We start from the raw sequence: 22464 nt of genomic DNA, 5'->3' as shown, positions 1-22464 counted from the left end.
AGGGTGGGACTAATAACAAGATAAATAACGTAAAACATACTGGGTCTGTAAAATGTATATAGGTTCAGAAATGTTGTGAAATAGCACAGTTACAAATAGAAATCAAACTGGATGGACATCAGAAATAAAGGAAGGACTAAAAACAAACAAAATATAACTATTGTAAAATAGATTGTAAAATGTGTGTAATATGTATAAACTGAAGGTAGAAGCCTAAGTGTTATTGTTTATTAGTTTACTCCAGTTGGGGGAAGGGTGGTAGACTTGTGGGGAATAATAAAGGTATATTCTAAAAAAGTATGTATATGTATGTATGTATGTATGTATGTATGTATGTATGTATGTATGTATGTATGAATGAATGTTTATGTAAGCATATTTATATATATATGGGTATGTATGTATATGGATATATATATTTACCCCCAAAATTTATGGGGGATTGGAAATTATACAGACAATTACATTGATGGAAGCAACAATCTTCCCACAATATTGAGCCGATCCACCCACAAAATAAAATAAATAAAAAGAAATCCATTTGGGGATGTCGGGATATTTAAAAAAAAAAATATCTCGTATTGTTTTGACTATTGCAATATTATGGTGAGCAATATGTTTGAAACAACATCAAATCACAATAAAATCACAGTATCGAATCACAATACATATAGAATCGCAATACGTATCGTATTGGCACCTAAGTATGTTGATAATATGGTATCGTGAGGCAATTCCCAGCCCTATAATCCATGTACATGGCTGTACATATGTAGGATCTTTATTTTATCCAATTTCCTACAGCAGGAAAATAATCCTCCAGGAACAGGAAATGTGAATTACTAGTATTACTATTATTGTTATTATTAGTGTTATTATTAGTATTATGTGGATTATAATTAATTGACATTTTTTGTAGGGGTTGATGCATTCATCTTTAGGGTGAATCTAGTCATTTTAAAGTGGAAATTACAAACTTTAGAAGCCTTTTTAAACCTTGAATACACTATAAGCTTGCATTTCCTGCTGTGCATGAAAATGCTCAGCAACAAAAGAGCGATCAAATTAAGATCCTACGTTTGTATGTTTGTTAGGTGAGTTTTTGAGGATTGGAGTGGTCTTGTTTTTATAGTCTATATGGAAACATTTCTGGAGTTAGCTTCAAGGGTTTGAATTTTTTGATGCCTCTGTGAGTACACTTTTTCTAACAGTGTAGTGTGTGTGTGACTGATAATGGGCAATAGTTTGGTGTATTCTCTCACACACACACATATTAAAGGCTCTTACATTTTTAAATGTAACCTTTATTTAACCACTCAAGTTGGTTAAGAACAAATCTATATTTACAATGACGGCCTACACCGACCAAACCCTAACCCGGACGGCGCTGGGCCAATTGTGCACCGCCCTATGGGACTCCAAATCACGGCGGGTTTTGATCCAGCCTGGATTCGAGTGTCTGTTGTGACGCCTCAAGCACTGAGATGCAGTGCCTTAGACCGCTGCGCCAGTCGGTAGCCCCAATTGCATCAGAAAATGTAATAGTAAACAAACACTGTATAACCTCAAAACATGGTAAAATGTATAATTTTGATAACATGGAAGGTCACTCCTTACATCCATGGCTGTGTTTATGATTTGATAGTGGATACATTTCTCCTGCTCCTTCCCTCCCCTTTTTACCAAAACAGTGGCATTGTCGTTGTTGTTTGAACTGCAGATTGCCCCTTTAACATATATCGGCCTAGTAAAGTCTTTATGAAACATCCATCCTCTCATCCCAACCTGTTGCCTGCTTATAAACTGTGTTTGATTGTAGAGGAAGTAATGCCCAGGGGGGTAGTGGGTAGGGCTCAGTCAGGTGGTGCTAGTTCCCATGGCCTGGGAGGACACACAGGAAGACATCCATCCAGTGTCCGTCAGGACCAGGAAGAAAGTGGACGTGACAGTATGTGTTAGTTAGCCATGGCATTGTGAATGCTGCAGTAGCCCCATAATTAGAATTGGCTGGTTAATTCTGCCTTGTTATATCAAATATGCAAATGCCGTGGTGCCTAATTGATTAGAGCCCCCCCTGGGCCTGGCTTGATCTCACTTGTTAATCCCCGAGACGGCCTGGTGCTCGTTAGCGTGGATGGGCTGTGGCGGGGGGGGGGGTAGCTCACTAATACTTTGTGAAGGGTGTGGGGGGGTCCCAGCCTCGTTAGAGGATGCTTTTGATGTGTAATTTTTGGGGCATAGGAGCGGTTGATGTCTAGAGATGTTGAGAGGGGGATTGTGGGTGCTCAGCTCAGAGAGAGGGGTATGAATGGGGCGTGGCCGGCTGGGTTCCACCTGCTGGAGCGGGATCATCTGCCAACCTCAGACCTCGCTGGGGGGCATGTTCAGGAAGGCAGAACGCTCTGATGGAAATGCCTTGTAAAGTGTAGCGAACATATGGACTCCCTCATCTACATGACATAGACTTGTGTGTGTCCTATGTACCTAATGCATTTCTATCTGACCGTTTTATAACATTGGTTGTAGCACATGGAACAGGACCCAGACCTCTCCAGAATGCTGAGGCCCTGGGAGAAACTGTTTCCTGTTGACTAGAGCTATGGTTGTTTAGGTAAAGTCTATGCTTTTAAAGCTACAGTCTAGGATGAAAAACAAAAACAAAACGGCAGCCCCGCCACTTGTTTTGGTAAACAGCTGAGGGAACGGGCTAAGTAATTCATCTCAAATTCTTTACTACTATGGGATCCATTTTCCACTTGAGAGCAGAGCTGTAGCTGTTGTTTTCGTCTTGTCTTCTCCACTCAGCCCCAGCCTGACCAAAGGGCCAGCAACCAGATTGACTGAGTGAGGGGAAAATATGTTGGACACATTCAAACAACGCTCTCACACGCGCTCACACACTCACACACCCTCTCATTGACAAGACCCTGTGTCCTCCTGCTCGCCTGCCAGTTGACATCCCCTCTATTCATTTAGACCCCATTCTGCTTCTCAGTCAACCCCTCTCCAGCCCCTTCACCCCCAACCCTCACCCATCTAAGACTGAACCACACCACCACCCCACTCACCTCTCCACACTACTATCAAACCCCCCCATCCCTCTCACACACACTTCTCCTCTCCTCCGTTGAGCGGCCCCCATCATCAGCTCTTCCTGGGGCCCTTCAGAGTAGTATCTCCCCTTTCTCTCTGGGAGTCTGCAGGGTCTTTGTCTGCCCACCGGCTCACTGCCTCACAATGACTCTCCACTCTATTAAGGTGCGTTCTGCCTGTTAGCGTCGCCAGGGGCAACCGGCCTCCCGCATGGCAGCTATGCAGCGCGGCATTGTGGGCTGGCGGGCCCGAGCAGAGCAGTTGAACCCAGTACTCCTCACACTTGACACCGCATGTGTTTATCTAAAGGGGGGCCATTGTGATGTTTGGATGGGGGGGGGGGGAGGTAGTGAAGGACGTAAAATGGTGGGTAGGGAGAGAGAGATGGACGAGGAGGGGGGTGAATATTCAACAGTTCAGCTCCTCAGAAGGAGTTGCCTACCCAACAACCCTAGCCCCTCTCCTCTCTCCCCCACCTTACTGTGTCCTTTCTCTCCTCTCTTCCTCAACCCTCCTGTGTCCTCTCTCTTCCTCAACCCTCCTGTGTCCTCTCTCTCCTCTCTCCCACCCTCCTGTGTCCCCTCTCTCCCACCCTCAACCCTCCTGTGTCCTCTCTCTTCTCTCTTCCTCAACCCTCCCGTCCTGTCTCCCTCTCTCCCAACCCTCCTGTGTCCTCTCTCTCCTCTCTCCCACCCTCCTTGTCCCCTCAACCCTCCCTGTGTCCTCTCTCTCCTCTCTTCCCACCCTCCTGTGTCCCCTCTCTCCCACCCTACTGTCCTCTCTCTCCTCCTCCCACCCTCCTGTGTCCCCTCTCTCCCACCCTACTGTGTCCTCTCTCTCCTCTCTTCCTCAACCCTCCTGTGTCCTCTCTCTCCTCTCTTCCTCAACCCTCCTGTGTCCTCTCTCTCCTCTCTCCCACCCTCCTCTCTCTCCCACCCTCCTGTGTCCTCTCTCTCCTCTCTCCCTCCCCTCCTGTGTCCTCCTCTCTCTCCTCTCTCCCACCCTCCTGTGTCCTCTCTCTCCTCTCTCCCACCCTCCTGTGTCCTCTCTCTCCTCTCTCCCACCCCTCCTGTGTTCTCTCTCTCCTCTCTCCCCACCCCTCCTGTGTTCTCTCTCTCCCTCTCTCCCACCCCTCCTGTGTCCTCTCTCTCCCACCCCTCCCGTGTCCTCTCTCCCCACCCCTCCCGTGTCCTCTCTCCCCACCCCTCCCGTGTCCTCTCTCTCCCCCTCCTCCCACACCTCCTATGTCCTCTCTCCCACCCCTCCTGTGTTCTCTCTCCCACCCCCTCCCGTCTCTCTCCCCCACCCCTCCCGTGTCCTCTCTCTCCCACCCCTCCAGTGTCCTCTCTCCCCACCCCTCCAGTGTCCTCTCTCTCCCTCTCTCCCACCCTCCTGTGTCCTCTCTCCCCACCCCTCCCGTGTCCTCTCTCCCCACCCCTCCCGTGTCCTCTCTCCCCCACCCCTCCCGTGTCCTCTCTCCCCCACCCCTCCCGTGTCCTCTCTCCCCCCACCCCTCCCGTGTCCTCTCTCCCCCACCCCTCCCGTGTCCTCTCTCTCCCACCCCTCCCGTGTCCTCTCTCCCCACCCCTCCCGTGTCCTCTCTCCCACCCCTCCCGTGTCCTCTCTCTCCTCTCTCCCACCCCTCCAGTGTCCTCTCTCTCCCCCACCCCTCCCGTGTCCTCTCTCTCCCACCCCTCCCGTGTCCTCTCTCCCCCACCCCTCCCGTGACCTCTCTCCCCCACCCTCCCGTGTCCTATCTCTCCCACCCCTCCCGTGTCCTCTCTCCCCCACCCCTCCCGTGTCCTCTCTCCCCCCCCCTCCCGTGTCCTCTCTCCCCACCCCTCCCGTGTCCTCTCTCTCCCACCCCTCCCGTGTCCTCTCTCTCTCCCAGCCCTCCCGTGTCCTCTCTCTCCCTCCCACCCCTCCTGTGTCCTCTCTCTCCCACCCCTCCCGTGTCCTCTCTCCCCCACCCCTCCCGTGTCCTCTCTCCCACCCCTCCCGTGTCCTCTCTCTCTCCCACCCCTCCCGTGTCCTCTCTCTCCCTCTCTCCCACACCTCCTCCTCTCTCTCCTCTCTCCCCCACCCTCCTGTGTCCTCTCTCCCCCCACCCCTCCCGTGTCCTCTCTCTCACCCCTCCCACACCTCCTACCCCTCTCTCTCCTCTCTCCCCACACCTCCCCGTGTTCTCTCTCTCTCTCCCACCCCTCCAGTGTCCTCTCTCCCCCCACCCCTCCCGTGACCTCTCTCCCCCACCCCTCCCGTGTCCTCTCTCCCCCCACCCCTCCCGTGTCCTCTCTCCCCCACCCCTCCCGTGTCCTCTCTCCCCACCCCTCCCGTGTCCTCTCTCTCCCACCCCTCCCGTGTCCTCTCTCCCCCACCCCTCCCGTGTCCTCTCCCCCACCCCCTCCCGTGTCCTCTCTCCCCCACCCCTCCCGTGTCCTCTCTCCCACCCCTCCCGTGTCCTCTCTCCCACCCCTCCCGTGTGTCCTCTCTCTCCCGTGTCCTCTCTCCCACCCCTCCTGTGTCCTCTCTCTCCTCTCCTCTCTCCCACCCCTCCTGTGTCCTCTCTCCCACCCCCCTCCTGTGTCCTCTCTCTCCTCTCTCTCCCACCCCTCCTGTGTCCTCTCTCCATGCCACCCCTCCCGATGGAATGTGAGTGCTCCCCCAGGAGGCTCCCCTGTTTTATCCACCCCTCCCGTGGCTTGTCCCATGAATCCTTATCCTGGGAGGCCACAGGGGGACAATAGTCCTCCCAGGAACCCCTCCTGTGTCCACAAAGAGGCTTTATCAACATACTCTCTCCCACCTTTCCCATGTCCTACTACTCCCACCCCATCCTGTGTCCTGCCCATAGTACTAATGCAACTCCCACCCCATCCTGTGTCCCCCATCTCTCCCACCCCTCCCGTGTCCTCTCTCCCCCACCCCTCCCGTGTCCTCTCTCCCACCCCTCCCGTGTCCTCTCTCCCACCCCTCCTGTGTCCTCTCTCCCCCACAACTCCTATGTCCTCTCTCCCACCCCTCCTGTGTCCTCTCTCCCCTCTCTCCTACTCACCCCCATAGACACCTCCTATGTCCTCTCTCCCACCCCTCCTGTGTCCACCCCCTGATCCATGCCAGAAAGCAGATGGAATGTTATTATTAGGGATTATATATGTTTTTATCCAAAACAGTCAGGCTTGTCAAATGAATTTATCCTGGGAGGCAGGGGGACAATAGGGAATCAGGAACCCTGCCTGTCTGTCCAAAAGAGGAGCTGTATCTGTGTACTGTCTAATACCTTTCACCATGTCATACTCTAAACCCCATACTGTCTATGCCCATAGTACTAATGCAAATCCAAGACTCATACATACTGTTTGCAATCTCCCCATCTCATCAAGAGGAAACAACATACTCAGTCATACACATGCACCCAACACACATGCATCTCTGTGTACACATATTATAAATCAGAGGACCCATCTCTGTACTCACAAGTCTGCGTATAGACACACACAAACTACAGTGTGTCTGTCCTAAATCAGAGGAGCTGTCTCTGTGTTTGTCTAAATCAGAGGACCCCTCTGATAAATAGTTTGATTATATGTTTTTATAAATAAAACAGTCATTCTACTAAATGGGTGATCTAGGCCTTTATTACTCCTGTATCAGAGGAGAAACATGCTCTGCATCTCTGTCCTAAATCAGAGGAGCTGTCTCTGTGTTTCTGTCCTAAATCAGAGGAGCTGTCTCTGTGTGTCTGTCCTAAATCAGAGGAGCTGTCTCTGTGTGTCTGTCCTAAATCAGAGGAGCTGTCTCTGTGTGTCTGTCCTAAATCAGAGGAGCTGTCTCTGTGTTTCTGTCCTAAATCAGAGGAGCTGTCTCTGTGTGTCTGTCCTAAATCAGAGGAGCTGTCTCTGTGTTTCTGTCCTAAATCAGAGGAGCTGTCTCTGTGTGTCTGTCCTAAATCAGAGGAGCTGTCTCTGTGTTTCTGTCCTAAATCAGAGGAGCTGTCTCTGTGTGTCTGTCCTAAATCAGAGGAGCTGTCTCTGTGTGTCTGTCCTAAATCAGAGGAGCTGTCTCTGTGTGTCTCTGTTCTTCATCAACCACCATCTGCTCTGTGATGCGATGGAGAGAGAGACAGGTGGAGAGAGAGACGGGGGGAGAGAGAGACGGGAGAGAGAGAGAGACGGGAGAGAGAGAGGAAAGAAGAAGGATGGAGTAGTATCTCTCCCCCTGTCTCTCTCTCTCCCCGTCTCTCTCTCTCCCCCCGTCTCTCTCTCTCCCCCTGTCTCTCTCTCTCCCCCGTCTCTCTCTCTCCCCTGTCTCTCTCTCTCCCCTGTCTCTCTCTCTCCCCCTGTCTCTCTCTCTCCCCTGTCTCTCTCTCTCCCCCGTCTGTCTCTCTCCCTGTCTCTCTCTCTCCCCCTGTCTGTCTCTCCCCCCCTGTCTCTCTCTCTCCCCCTGTCTCTCTCTCTCCCCCTGTCTCTCTCTCTCCCCCTGTCTCTCTCTCGCCCCCTGTCTCTCTCTCTCCCCCTGTCTCTCTCTCTCTCCCTGTCTCTCTCTCTCCCCCCGCTCTCTCTCTCTCCCCCTGTCTCTCTCCCCTCTCTCTCTCTCTCTCTCCCCCTGTCTCTGTCTCACTCTCTCCCCCTGTCTCTGTCTCTCTCTCCCCCCATCTCTCTCTCTCCCCCGTCTGTCTCTCTCCCCCGTCTCTCTCTCTCCCCCCCTCTCTCTCTCTCCCCTGTCTCTCTCTCTCTCCCCCTGTCTCTCTCTCTCCCTGTCTCTCTCTCTCCCTGTCTCTCTCTCCCCCCGTCTCTCTCTCTCCCCCTGTCTCTCTCTCTCCCCTCTCTCTCTCTCCCCCTGTCTCTGTCTCCCCCCCCCTGTCTCTGTCTCTCTCTCTCCCCATCTCTGTCTCTCTCCTCCCCTGTCTCTGTCCCCCGTCTCTCTCTCCCCCCTGTCTCTCTCTCTCCCCCTGTCTCTCTCTCTCCCCCTGTCTCTCTCTCCCCTGTCTCTCTCTCTCCCCTGTCTCTCTCTCTCTCCTCTCTCTCTCTCTCTCTCTCTCTCCCCTCTCTCTCTCTCTCCCCTGTCTCTCTCTCTCTCCCTCTCCCCCCCTCTCTCTCTCCTCCTGTCTCGCTCTCTCTCTCCCCCTGTCTCTCTCTCTCTCTCCCCCTGTCTCGCTCTCTCTCTCCCCCTGTCTCTGTCTCTCTCTCTCCCCCTGTCTCTCTCTCTCCCCCTCTCTCTCTCCCCCTGTCTCTCTCCTCTCTCCCCCTGTCTCTCTCTCTCCCCTGTCTCTCTCCCCCCTGTCTCTCTCTCCCCCCTGTCTCTCCCTCCCCCCGTCTCTCTCTCCCCGTCTCTCTCTCCCCTGTCTCTCTCTCTCCCCCGTCTCTCTCTCTCCCCCGTCTCTCTCTCCCCCGTCTCTCTCTCCCCCGTCTCTCTCTCTCCCCCGTCTCTCTCTCTCCCCCGTCTCTCTCCCTCCCCCTCTCCCGTCTCTCTCTCTCCCCCCGTCTCTCTCTCTCCCCCCCCGTCTCTCTCTCCCCCGTCTCTCTCTCTCCCCCCGTCTCTCTCTCTCTCCCCGTCTCCTCTCTCTCTCTCTCTCCCCCCGTCTCTCTCTCTCCCCCCGTCTCTCTCTCTCCCCCGTCTCTCTCTCTCTCCCCCCGTCTCTCTCTCTCCCCCGTCTCTCCTCTCCCCCCCCGTCTCTCTCTCCCCCCCGTCTCTCTCTCTCCCCCCTGTCTCTCTCTCTCCCCCCCTCTCTCTCTCTCCCCCCGTCTCTCTCTCCCCCCGTCTCTCTCTCCCCCCGTCTCTCCTCCCCCTGTCTCTCTCTCTCCCCCTGTCTCTCTCTCTCTCCCCTCTCTCTCTCTCCCCTGTCTCTCTCTCTCCCTCTCCCCTCTCTCTCTCTCTCTCCCCCCTGTCTCTCTCTCTCTCTCTCTCCCCCTGTCTCTCCCTCTCTCTCCCCCCCCTCTCTCTCTCTCTCCTCCCCCTGTCTCTCTCTGTGTCTCTGCTGGAATGGATTGATGGAAAAAGTTGTGTTGAGGCCAGCTTGTCATCATGAGGCAGGGTATCTGCTAAGCAAATCCAGTCTGATTAATGGATCTAGAAGAGACCGAGCCAAAGATGAGGCTGCGTTTAGGGAGGCTTGACGTGGGAGAGGTTCTCATGAAATAACAAGTGTTTGTAAAGCCATGATAAAGCATGTGAAACACTAGAGTGTGTGTGTGTGTGTGTGTACAAGTTTGTTAGTCACAAGTGTGAGTTTCGTTAGTCTGTTGTGGACATGTTGCTGTGTGTGTGTGTGTGTCTTTCTACTACTTTGTGTTTGAGGATTCGTACCTCCCAGTGGGACCCACAGGTGGTTGGTTCACTAGATGAGACAGGGGCGTGTCTCTTTCCTTGCCGTGTGTGTGTGTGTGTGTGTGTGTGTGTGTGTGTGTGTGTGTGTGTGTGTGTGTGTGTGTGTGTGTGTGTGTGTGTGTGTGTGTGTGTGTGTGTGTGTGTGTGTGTGTGTGTGTATGTGCGCGCGTGTGTATGTTTGTGTGTGTGTGCGGCAGCTGCACTTCTCTCCTGAAGTCCACAGTCTTAGCCGTGTGGTGTCCCTTCTAGGTTAGTAGTAACAGTGGTTAGTTCTAGGTTAGTAGTAACAGTGGTTAGTTCTAGGTTAGTAGTAACAGTGGTTAGTTCTAGGTTAGTAGTAACAGTGGTTAGTTCTAGGTTAGTAGTAACAGTGGTTAGTTCTAGGTTAGTAGTAACAGTGGTTAGTTCTAGGTTAGTAGTAACAGTGGTTAGTTCTAGGTTAGTAGTAACAGTGGTTAGTTCTAGGTTAGTAGTAACAGTGGTTAGTTCTAGTTTAGTAGTAACAGTGGTTAGTTCTAGGTTAGTAGTAACAGTGGTTAGTTCTAGGTTAGTAGTAACAGTGGTTAGTTCTAGGTTAGTAGTAACAGTGGTTAGTTCTAGGTTAGTAGTAACAGTGGTTAGTTCTAGGTTAGTAGTAACAGTGGTTAGTTCTAGGTTAGTAGTAACAGTGGTTAGTTCTAGGTTAGTAGTCCAACAGTGGTTGCCCATCGGTTACTGTGTATCCTAGCTATGTCCAACGGTTACTGTGTAGCCTAGCTATGTCCATCGGTTACTGTGTAGCCTAGCTATGTCCATCAGTTACTGTGTAGCCTAGCTATGTCCATCAGTTACTGTGTAGCCTAGCTATGTCCAACGGTTACTGTGTAGCCTAGCTATGTCCATCAGTTACTGTGTAGCCTACTGTGTCCAGCTGTGTAGCTAGCTATGTCCATCAGTTACTGTGTAGCCTAGCTATGTCCAACGGTTACTGTGTAGCCTAGCTATGTCCATCAGTTACTGTGTAGCCTAGCTATGTCCATCGGTTACTGTGTAGCCTAGCTATGTCCACCAGTTACTGTGTAGCCTAGCTATGTCCACCAGTTACTGTGTCCACCAGTTACTGTGTAGCCTAGCTATGTCCAACGGTTACTGTGTAGCCTAGCTATGTCCACCAGTTACTGTGTAGCCTAGCTATGTCCATCGGTTACTGTGTAGCCTAGCTATGTCCATCGGTTACTGTGTAGCCTAGCTATGTCCATCGGTTACTGTGTAGCCTAGCTATGTCCATCGGTTACTGTGTATCCTAGCTATGTCCACCAGTTACTGTGTAGCCTAGCTATGTCCACCAGTTACTGTGTAGCCTAGCTATGTCCATCGGTTACTGTGTAGCCTAGCTATGTCCATCGGTTACTGTGTAGCCTAGCTATGTCCATCGGTTACTGTGTAGCCTAGCTATGTCCAACGGTTAATGTGTAGCCTAACTATATCCATGTGGTTATGGTATTAGTCTTAGTTAGCCAAATCCAGTTTTGGTTGTCTAGCCCCTGGGTGTGTATGCTTGTGCTTTGTGTGTGTTTGTTAGGAAGCTCTTGATGTGTCCAGACTCAGTGTTAAAGTGCATGTTCCAGTATGTTGTAGACAGAGCTCATGTGATCCAGACAGCCTATTTAGATCAAAGAGAGGAGAGAAATAAATCCAGGGGGGTTCTGGGTGGAGAGAGAAGGGTAAGAGATAAGGAAAGAAGGCCAGGGGGTTCTGGGTGGAGAGAGAAGGGTAAGAGATAAGGAAAGAAGGCCAGGGGGTTCTGGGTGGAGAGAGAAGGGTAAGAGATAAGGAAAGAAGGCCAGGGGGTTCTGGGTGGAGAGAGAAGGGTAAGAGATAAGGAAAGAAGGCCAGGGGTTCTGGGTGGAGAGAGAAGGGTAAGAGATAAGGAAAGAAGGCCAGGGGTTCTGGGTGGAGAGAGAAGGGTAAGAGATAAGGAAAGAAGGCCAGGGGGTTCTGGGTGGAGAGAGAAGGGTAAGAGATAAGGAAAGAAGGCCAGGGGGTTCTGGGTGGAGAGAGAAGGGTAAGAGATAAGGAAAGAAGGCCAGGGGTTCTGGGTGGAGAGAGAAGGGTAATTGATAAGGAAAGACGGCCAGGGGGTTCTGGGTGGAGAGAGAAGGGTAAGAGATAAGGAAAGAAGGCCAGGGGGTTCTGGGTGGAGAGAAGGGTAAGAGATAAGGAAAGAAGGCCAGGGGTTCTGGGTGGAGAGAGAAGGGTAATTGATAAGGAAAGAAGTGGGTTCTGGGTGGAGAGAGAAGGGTAAGAGATAAGGAAAGAAGGCCAGGGGGTTCTGGGTGGAGAGAAAGGTAAGAGATAAGGAAAGAAGGCCAGGGGGTTCTGGGTGGAGAGAGAAGGGTAATTGATAAGGAAAGACGGCCAGGGGGTTCTGGGTGGAGAGAGAAGGGTAAGAGATAAGGAAAGAAGGCCAGGGGGTTCTGGGTGGAGAGAGAAGGGTAGAGATAAGGAATAAGGCCAGGGGGTTCTGAACAACTACAGATAAGGAAAGAAGGCCAGGGGTTCTTTTGCTGGAGAGAGAAGGGTAGAACCCTGTTCCCAAAGAAGGCCAGGGGTTCTCCCCTGTCCAGCTCTGGGTAAGAGATAAGGAAATGGCCAGGGGTTTTCTGGGTGGATGAGTGGGTAAGAGATAAGGAAAGTGGCCAGGGGTTCTGGGTGGGTGAGAAGGGTAAGAGATAAGGAAAGTGGCCATGGGGGTTCTGGGTGGAGAGAGAAGGGTAGGATAGTAATAGTGAACAACTACAGAAGATTTTTGCTTAGTGGGTCCCATGTGTGTTTCCCCTGTCCAGCTCTGGGTGCATGTGTGTTTTCTGTGTGGTGCATGTGTTTTTCTGTGTGGTGCATGTGTGTTTGCTGTGTGGGTGCATGTGTGTTTGCTGTGTGGGTGCATGTGTGTTTGCTGTGTGGGTGCATGTGTGTTTGCTGTGTGGGTGCATGTGTGTTTGCTGTGTGGTGCATGTAAGTTTGCTGCGTGAGTGCATGTAAGTTTGCTGTGTGGGTGCATGTAAGTTTGCTGTGTGAGTGCATGTGTGTTTGCTGAGAGAGAGAGAGAGAGAGAGAGAGAGAGAGAGATTTCCAGTCCGGGAGCTGTGTGGACCACCCTCCTCATCCTGACAGGAAGTTGTTAGTTTAACCTGACAGGGAAGAATTTGGGAAACTTGGCAGAGAGCCACGAGGGAGAGAGAAAATCTCCCCGCTCGGCATTAACTGTTAATAGACTGACCATTACCCCAATCTCTTTTTCTCTCTTTTTTTTCTCTCTCTCCCCCCTGATTTCTTGCCTTATTTCTCCCTCTCTCATATCTCATACACACAATCTACACACGAATATTCATATGAGCTCCTGCTCACACACCCACAGCTGCACTACTAGAACCCCCCCCCCCCTCTCCTCCTTGTAGTCAGTTGTTCTTTGTACTGAGTGGTGAATACAGGCTCTGTGTATCCCCTTCCTCTACCTGTATCTGCTCCACCTGAATGGGTGGAGAGGCGCAGAATGATGAAGGGAGAGGCTGATGGGTGCGTGAGGAAAGGAGGATGGGGGCTGATGGAAAATAAAGGTTTTGTTTGTGTCTGGGCTGGAGTTGTGTTTCTGAGGGCGGGCCTCTGCTGTGACTAGGACCCTCACCTGGTCTCTACCTTTCAGTGGGGTGTTTGTATGTGTCTAAGTGTTTTCCGCTGTGTGTGGAGATTTGTTTATGATGTTGCCATGGGATCTGTCAGTGGTATGGTAGTTAGAGTGGTTGTTGGTTTAGTGACAGAATGTGTGTGGGAATGAGTGGATTCATATTGTTTGTTTTGAGTGTTGTAAATCTGTGTATGACATTTGACCTCCCCTCTCTCTCTCTCTCTCCATCAGGGGGTAGTGTATGACATTTGACCCCCCTCTCTCTCTTTCCATCAGGGGGTAGTGTATGACATTTGATCCCCCTTTCTCTCTCTCTCCATCAGGGGGTAGTGTATGACATTTAACCCCCCCTCTCTCTCTCCATCAGGGGGCAGTGTATGACATTTAACCACCCCCCTCTCTCTCCATCAGGGGGTAGTGTATGACATTTGACCCCTTCTCTCTCTCTCCATCAGGGGGTAGTGTATGACATTTGACCCCCTCTCTCTCTCTCCATCAGGGGGTAGTGTATGATATTTGACCCCCCCTCTCTCTTTCCATCAGGGGGTAGTGTATGACATTTGACTTCCCCCTCTCTCCATCAGGGGGTAGTGTATGACATTTGACCCCCTCTCTCTCTCCATCAGGGGGTAGTGTATGATATTTGACCCCCCCTCTCTCTCTCCATCAGGGGGTAGTGTATGACATTTGACCCCCCTCTCTCTCTCTCCATCAGGGGGTAGTGTATGACATTTGACCCCCCTCTCTCTCCATCAGGGGGTAGTGTATGATATTTGACCCCCCTCTCTCTCTCCATCAGGGGGTAGTGTATGACATTTGACCCCCCTCTCTCTCTCTCTCCATCAGGGGGTAGTGTATGACATTTGACCCCCTCTCTCTCTCCATCAGGGGGTAGTGTATGATATTTGACCCCCCTCTCTCTCTCCATCAGGGGGTAGTGTATGACATTTGACTCCCCCTCTCTCTCTCCATCAGGGGGTAGTGTATGACATTTGACCCCCTCTCTCTCTCTCCATCGGGCGGTAGTGTATGACATTTGACCCCCTCTCTCTCTCCATCAGGGGGTAATGTATGACATTTGACCCCCTCTCTCCATCAGGGGGTAGTGTATGGAAGATGTCTGGAACAGACTGGACTTCGTGGATGAAAAAGCGACGGGCGCGAGTGCTGTGTGCTCTGGGTGCTGTGCTACTGTGCTGCCTACAGGGCGGCGCCACTGTCACTGGTGAGTAGAGCGCTGGTCATGTCACAGCATCCCAACAGGGAACCAGGGATAGTCATAGAGATAATAACATGTCTGAGATAACAGGGAACCAGGGATAGTCATAGAGATATTAACATGTCTGAGATAACAGGGAACCAGGGATAGTCATAGAGATAATAACATGTCTGAGATAACAGGGAACCAGGGATAGTCATAGAGATACTAACATGTCTGAGATAACAGGGAACCAGGGATAGTCATAGAGATATTAACATGTCTGAGATAACAGGGAACCAGGGATAGTCATAGAGATATTAACATGTCTGAGATAACAGGGAACCAGGGATAGTCATAGAGATATTAACATGTCTGAGATAACAGGGAACCAGGGATAGTCATAGAGATATTAACATGTCTGAGATAACAGGGAACCAGGGATAGTCATAGAGATAATAACATGTCTGAGATAACAGGGAACCAGGGATAGTCATAGAGATATTAACATGACTGAGATAACAGGGAACCAGGGATAGTCATAGAGATACTGGGATGTCTGAGATAACAGGGAACCAGGGATAGTCATAGAGATATTAACATGTCTGAGATAACAGGGAACCAGGGATAGTCATAGAGATACTAACATGTCTGAGATAACAGGGAACCAGGGATAGTCATAGAGATACTGGGATGTCTGAGATAACAGGGAACCAGGGATAGTCATAGAGATACTAACATGTCTGAGATAACAGGGAACCAGGGATAGTCATAGAGATACTGGGATGTCTGAGATAACAGGGAACCAGGGATAGTCATAGAGATATTAACATGTCTGAGATAACAGGGAACCAGGGATAGTCATAGAGATACTGGGATGTCTGAGATAACAGGGAACCAGGGATAGTCATAGAGATACTAACATGTCTGAGATAACAGGGAACCAGGGATAGTCATAGAGATACTAGAATGTCTGAGATAACAGGGAACCAGGGATAGTCATAGAGATACTAGAATGTCTGAGATAACAGGGAACCAGGGATAGTCATAGAGATACTAACATGTCTGAGATAACAGGGAACCAGGGATAGTCATAGAGATACTAGAATGTCTGAGATAACAGGGAACCAGGGATAGTCATAGAGATACTAACATGTCTGAGATAACAGGGAACCAGGGATAGTCATAGAGATATTAACATGTCTGAGATAACAGGGAACCAGGGATAGTCATAGAGATACTGGGATGTCTGAGATAACAGGGAACCAGGGATAGTCATAGAGATACTAGAATGTCTGAGATAACAGGGAACCAGGGATAGTCATAGAGATATTAACATGTCTGAGATAACAGGGAACCAGGGATAGTCATAGAGATACTAACATGTCTGAGATAACAGGGAACCAGGGATAGTCATAGAGATACTGGGATGTCTGAGATAACAGGGAACCAGGGATAGTCATAGAGATAATAACATGTCTGAGATAACAGGGAACCAGGGATAGTCATAGAGATATTAACATGTCTGAGATAACAGGGAACCAGGGATAGTCATAGAGATAATAACATGTCTGAGATAACAGAGAACCAGGGATAGTCATAGAGATACTAACATGTCTGAGATAACAGGGAACCAGGGATAGTCATAGAGATATTAACATGTCTGAGATAACAGGGAACCAGGGATAGTCATAGAGATACTAGAATGTCTGAGATAACAGGGAACCAGGGATAGTCATAGAGATATTAACATGTCTGAGATAACAGGGAACCAGGGATAGTCATAGAGATATTAACATGTCTGAGATAACAGGGAACCAGGGATAGTCATAGAGATATTAACATGTCTGAGATAACAGGGAACCAGGGATAGTCATAGAGATACTGGGATGTCTGAGATAACAGGGAACCAGGGATAGTCATAGAGATATTAACATGTCTGAGATAACAGGGAACCAGGGATAGTCATAGAGATACTGGGATGTCTGAGATAACAGGGAACCAGGGATAGTCATAGAGATATTAACATGTCTGAGATAACAGGGAACCAGGGATAGTCATAGAGATACTGGGATGTCTGAGATAACAGGGAACCAGGGATAGTCATAGAGATAATAACATGTCTGAGATAACAGGGAACCAGGGATAGTCATAGAGATATTAACATGTCTGAGATAACAGGGAACCAGGGATAGTCATAGAGATATTAACATGTCTGAGATAACAGGGAACCAGGGATAGTCATAGAGATATTAACATGTCTGAGATAACAGGGAACCAGGGATAGTCATAGAGATACTAACATGTCTGAGATAACAGGGAACCAGGGATAACAGTCATAGTCATAGAGATAATAACATGTCTGAGATAACAGGGAACCAGGGATAGTCATAGAGATACTGGGATGTCTGAGATAACAGGGAACCAGGGATAGTCATAGAGATACTAACATGTCTGAGATAACAGGGAACCAGGGATAGTCATAGAGATACTGGGATGTCTGAGATAACAGGGAACCAGGGATAGTCATAGAGATACTAGAATGTCTGAGATAACAGGGAACCAGGGATAGTCATAGAGATACTGGGATGTCTGAGATAACAGGGAACCAGGGATAGTCATAGAGATACTAACATGTCTGAGATAACAGGGAACCAGGGATAGTCATAGAGATACTGGGATGTCTGAGATAACAGGGAACCAGGGATAGTCATAGAGATAATAACATGTCTGAGATAACAGGGAACCAGGGATAGTCATAGAGATATTAACATGTCTGAGATAACAGGGAACCAGGGATAGTCATAGAGATAATAACATGTCTGAGATAACAGGGAACCAGGGATAGTCATAGAGATACTAGAATGTCTGAGATAACAGGGAACCAGGGATAGTCATAGAGATACTAACATGTCTGAGATAACAGGGAACCAGGGATAGTCATAGAGATACTAGAATGTCTGAGATAACAGGGAACCAGGGATAGTCATAGAGATACTGGGATGTCTGAGATAACAGGGAACCAGGGATAGTCATAGAGATACTAACATGTCTGAGATAACAGGGAACCAGGGATAGTCATAGAGATACTAGAATGTCTGAGATAACAGGGAACCAGGGATAGTCATAGAGATACTAACATGTCTGAGATAACAGGGAACCAGGGATAGTCATAGAGATACTAACATGTCTGAGATAACTGGGAACCAGGGATAGTCATAGAGATACTAACATGTCTGAGATAACAGGGAACCAGGGATAGTCATAGAGATACTAACATGTCTGAGATAACTGGGAACCAGGGATAGTCATAGAGATACTGGGATGTCTGAGATAACAGGGAACCAGGGATAGTCATAGAGATAATAACATGTCTGAGATAACAGGGAACCAGGGATAGTCATAGAGATATTAACATGTCTGAGATAACAGGGAACCAGGGATAGTCATAGAGATAATAACATGTCTGAGATAACAGAGAACCAGGGATAGTCATAGAGATACTAACATGTCTGAGATAACAGGGAACCAGGGATAGTCATAGAGATATTAACATGTCTGAGATAACAGGGAACCAGGGATAGTCATAGAGATACTGGGATGTCTGAGATAACAGGGAACCAGGGATAGTCATAGAGATATTAACATGTCTGAGATAACAGGGAACCAGGGATAGTCATAGAGATATTAACATGTCTGAGATAACAGGGAACCAGGGATAGTCATAGAGATATTAACATGTCTGAGATAACAGGGAACCAGGGATAGTCATAGAGATATTAACATGTCTGAGATAACAGGGAACCAGGGATAGTCATAGAGATACTGGGATGTCTGAGATAACAGGGAACCAGGGATAGTCATAGAGATATTAACATGTCTGAGATAACAGGGAACCAGGGATAGTCATAGAGATACTGGGATGTCTGAGATAACAGGGAACCAGGGATAGTCATAGAGATATTAACATGTCTGAGATAACAGGGAACCAGGGATAGTCATAGAGATACTGGGATGTCTGAGATAACAGGGAACCAGGGATAGTCATAGAGATACTAGAATGTCTGAGATAACAGGGAACCAGGGATAGTCATAGAGATACTAGAATGTCTGAGATAACAGGGAACCAGGGATAGTCATAGAGATATTAACATGTCTGAGATAACAGGGAACCAGGGATAGTCATAGAGATACTGGGATGTCTGAGATAACAGGGAACCAGGGATAGTCATAGAGATACTAAATGTCTGAGATAACAGGGAACCAGGGATAGTCATAGAGATATTAACATGTCTGAGATAACAGGGAACCAGGGATAGTCATAGAGATACTAACATGTCTGAGATAACAGGGAACCAGGGATAGTCATAGAGATACTAACATGTCTGAGATAACAGGGAACCAGGGATAGTCATAGAGATACTAACATGTCTGAGATAACAGGGAACCAGGGATAGTCATAGAGATATTAACATGTCTGAGATAACAGGGAACCAGGGATAGTCATAGAGATACTAACATGTCTGAGATAACAGGGAACCAGGGATAGTCATAGAGATATTAACATGTCTGAGATAACAGGGAACCAGGGATAGTCATAGAGATACTAACATGTCTGAGATAACAGGGAACCAGGGATAGTCATAGAGATATTAACATGTCTGAGATAACAGGGAACCAGGGATAGTCATAGAGATACTAACATGTCTGAGATAACAGGGAACCAGGGATAGTCATAGAGATACTAACATGTCTGAGATAACAGGGAACCAGGGATAGTCATAGAGATAATAACATGTCTGAGATAACAGGGAACCAGGGATAGTCATAGAGATATTAACATGTCTGAGATAACAGGGAACCAGGGATAGTCATAGAGATATTAACATGTTTGAGATAACAGGGAACCAGGGATAGTCATAGAGATATTAACATGTCTGAGATAACAGGGAACCAGGGATAGTCATAGAGATACTGGGATGTCTGAGATAACAGGGAACCAGGGATAGTCATAGAGATAATAACATGTCTGAGATAACAGGGAACCAGGGATAGTCATAGAGATACTGGGATGTCTGAGATAACAGGGAACCAGGGATAGTCATAGAGATACTAACATGTCTGAGATAACAGGGAACCAGGGATAGTCATAGAGATACTAGAATGTCTGAGATAACAAGGAACCAGGGATAGTCATAGAGATACTAGAATGTCTGAGATAACAGGGAACCAGGGATAGTCATAGAGATACTAGAATGTCTGAGATAACAGGGAACCAGGGATAGTCATAGAGATATTAACATGTCTGAGATAACAGGGAACCAGGGATAGTCATAGAGATACTGGGATGTCTGAGATAACAGGGAACCAGGGATAGTCATAGAGATACTAACATGTCTGAGATAACAGGGAACCAGGGATAGTCATAGAGATACTAGAATGTCTGAGATAACAGGGAACCAGGGATAGTCATAGAGATACTAACATGTCTGAGATAACAGGGAACCAGGGATAGTCATAGAGATACTAGAATGTCTGAGATAACAGGGAACCAGGGATAGTCATAGAGATACTGGGATGTCTGAGATAACAGGGAACCAGGGATAGTCATAGAGATACTAACATGTCTGAGATAACAGGGAACCAGGGATAGTCATAGAGATACTAGGATGTCTGAGATAACAGGGAACCAGGGATAGTCATAGAGATACTAACATGTCTGAGATAACAGGGAACCAGGGATAGTCATAGAGATACTAACATGTCTGAGATAACAGGGAACCAGGGATAGTCATAGAGATACTAACATGTCTGAGATAACAGGGAACCAGGGATAGTCATAGAGATATTAACATGTCTGAGATAACAGGGAACCAGGGATAGTCATAGAGATACTGGGATGTCTGAGATAACAGGGAACCAGGGATAGTCATAGAGATACTAACATGTCTGAGATAACAGGGAACCAGGGATAGTCATAGAGATATTAACATGTCTGAGATAACAGGGAACCAGGGATAGTCATAGAGATACTAACATGTCTGAGATAACAGGGAACCAGGGATAGTCATAGAGATACTGGGATGTCTGAGATAACAGGGAACCAGGGATAGTCATAGAGATAATAACATGTCTGAGATAACAGGGAACCAGGGATAGTCATAGAGATATTAACATGTCTGAGATAACAGGGAACCAGGGATAGTCATAGAGATACTAACATGTCTGAGATAACAGGGAACCAGGGATAGTCATAGAGATACTAACATGTCTGAGATAACAGGGAACCAGGGATAGTCATAGAGATATTAACATGTCTGAGATAACAGGGAACCAGGGATAGTCATAGAGATATTAACATGTCTGAGATAACAGGGAACCAGGGATAGTCATAGAGATATTAACATGTCTGAGATAACAGGGAACCAGGGATAGTCATAGAGATACAGATAACAGGAACCAGGGATAGTCATAGAGATACTAACATGTCTGAGATAACAGGGAACCAGGGATAGTCATAGAGATATTAACATGTCTGAGATAACAGGGAACCAGGGATAGTCATAGAGATACTAACATGTCTGAGATAACAGGGAACCAGGGATAGTCATAGAGATATTAACATGTCTGAGATAACAGGGAACCAGGGATAGTCATAGAGATACTAACATGTCTGAGATAACAGGGAACCAGGGATAGTCATAGAGATACTAACATGTCTGAGATAACAGGGAACCAGGGATAGTCATAGAGATACTAGAATGTCTGAGATAACAGGGAACCAGGGATAGTCATAGAGATATTAACATGTCTGAGATAACAGGGAACCAGGGATAGTCATAGAGATACTGGGATGTCTGAGATAACAGGGAACCAGGGATAGTCATAGAGATAATAACATGTCTGAGATAACAGGGAACCAGGGATAGTCATAGAGATATTAACATGTCTGAGATAACAGGGAACCAGGGATAGTCATAGAGATAATAACATGTCTGAGATAACAGGGAACCAGGGATAGTCATAGAGATACTAACATGTCTGAGATAACAGGGAACCAGGGATAGTCATAGAGATACTAGAATGTCTGAGATAACAGGGAACCAGGGATAGTCATAGAGATACTAACATGTCTGAGATAACGGAACCAGGGATAGTCATAGAGATACTAGAATGTCTGAGATAACAGGGAACCAGGGATAGTCATAGAGATACTGGGATGTCTGAGATAACAGGGAACCAGGGATAGTCATAGAGATACTAACATGTCTGAGATAACAGGGAACCAGGGATAGTCATAGAGATACTAGAATGTCTGAGATAACAGGGAACCAGGGATAGTCATAGAGATACTAACATGTCTGAGATAACAGGGAACCAGGGATAGTCATAGAGATACTAGAATGTCTGAGATAACAGGGAACCAGGGATAGTCATAGAGATACTAACATGTCTGAGATAACAGGGAACCAGGGATAGTCATAGAGATATTAACATGTCTGAGATAACAGGGAACCAGGGATAGTCATAGAGATACTGGGATGTCTGAGATAACAGGGAACCAGGGATAGTCATAGAGATACTAGAATGTCTGAGATAACAGGGAACCAGGGATAGTCATAGAGATATTAACATGTCTGAGATAACAGGGAACCAGGGATAGTCATAGAGATACTAACATGTCTGAGATAACTGGGAACCAGGGATAGTCATAGAGATACTGGGATGTCTGAGATAACAGGGAACCAGGGATAGTCATAGAGATAATAACATGTCTGAGATAACAGGGAACCAGGGATAGTCATAGAGATATTAACATGTCTGAGATAACAGGGAACCAGGGATAGTCATAGAGATAATAACATGTCTGAGATAACAGAGAACCAGGGATAGTCATAGAGATACTAACATGTCTGAGATAACAGGGAACCAGGGATAGTCATAGAGATAACAGGGAACCAGGGATTAACATGTCTGAGATAACAGGGAACCAGGGATAGTCATAGAGATACTAGAATGTCTGAGATAACAGGGAACCAGGGATAGTCATAGAGATATTAACATGTCTGAGATAACAGGGAACCAGGGATAGTCATAGAGATATTAACATGTCTGAGATAACAGGGAACCAGGGATAGTCATAGAGATATTAACATGTCTGAGATAACAGGGAACCAGGGAT

General features: G+C 47.9%; 1 protein-coding gene across 1 annotated transcript in view; it reads left to right on the top strand.

Annotated features, from left to right (window-relative positions):
• boc (BOC cell adhesion associated, oncogene regulated) overlaps nt 1-22464 on the top strand; it is a 64530-nt gene that overhangs the window by 12686 nt on the left and 29380 nt on the right. The window contains exon 2 of the mRNA XM_064949424.1: nt 14184-14309. Within this exon, the coding sequence (XP_064805496.1) occupies nt 14201-14309 (109 nt within the window). The 5' untranslated portion in view covers nt 14184-14200. The remainder of the gene's footprint in view (nt 1-14183; nt 14310-22464) is intronic.

This window comes from Oncorhynchus masou, chromosome 30 (assembly GCF_036934945.1).
Source record: "Oncorhynchus masou masou isolate Uvic2021 chromosome 30, UVic_Omas_1.1, whole genome shotgun sequence".
In the NCBI taxonomy this organism is placed as follows: Eukaryota; Metazoa; Chordata; class Actinopteri; order Salmoniformes; family Salmonidae; genus Oncorhynchus; species Oncorhynchus masou.
The sequence above is the reverse complement of the archived record's forward strand: the minus strand, read 5'-3'. Positions and strand labels throughout refer to the sequence as shown.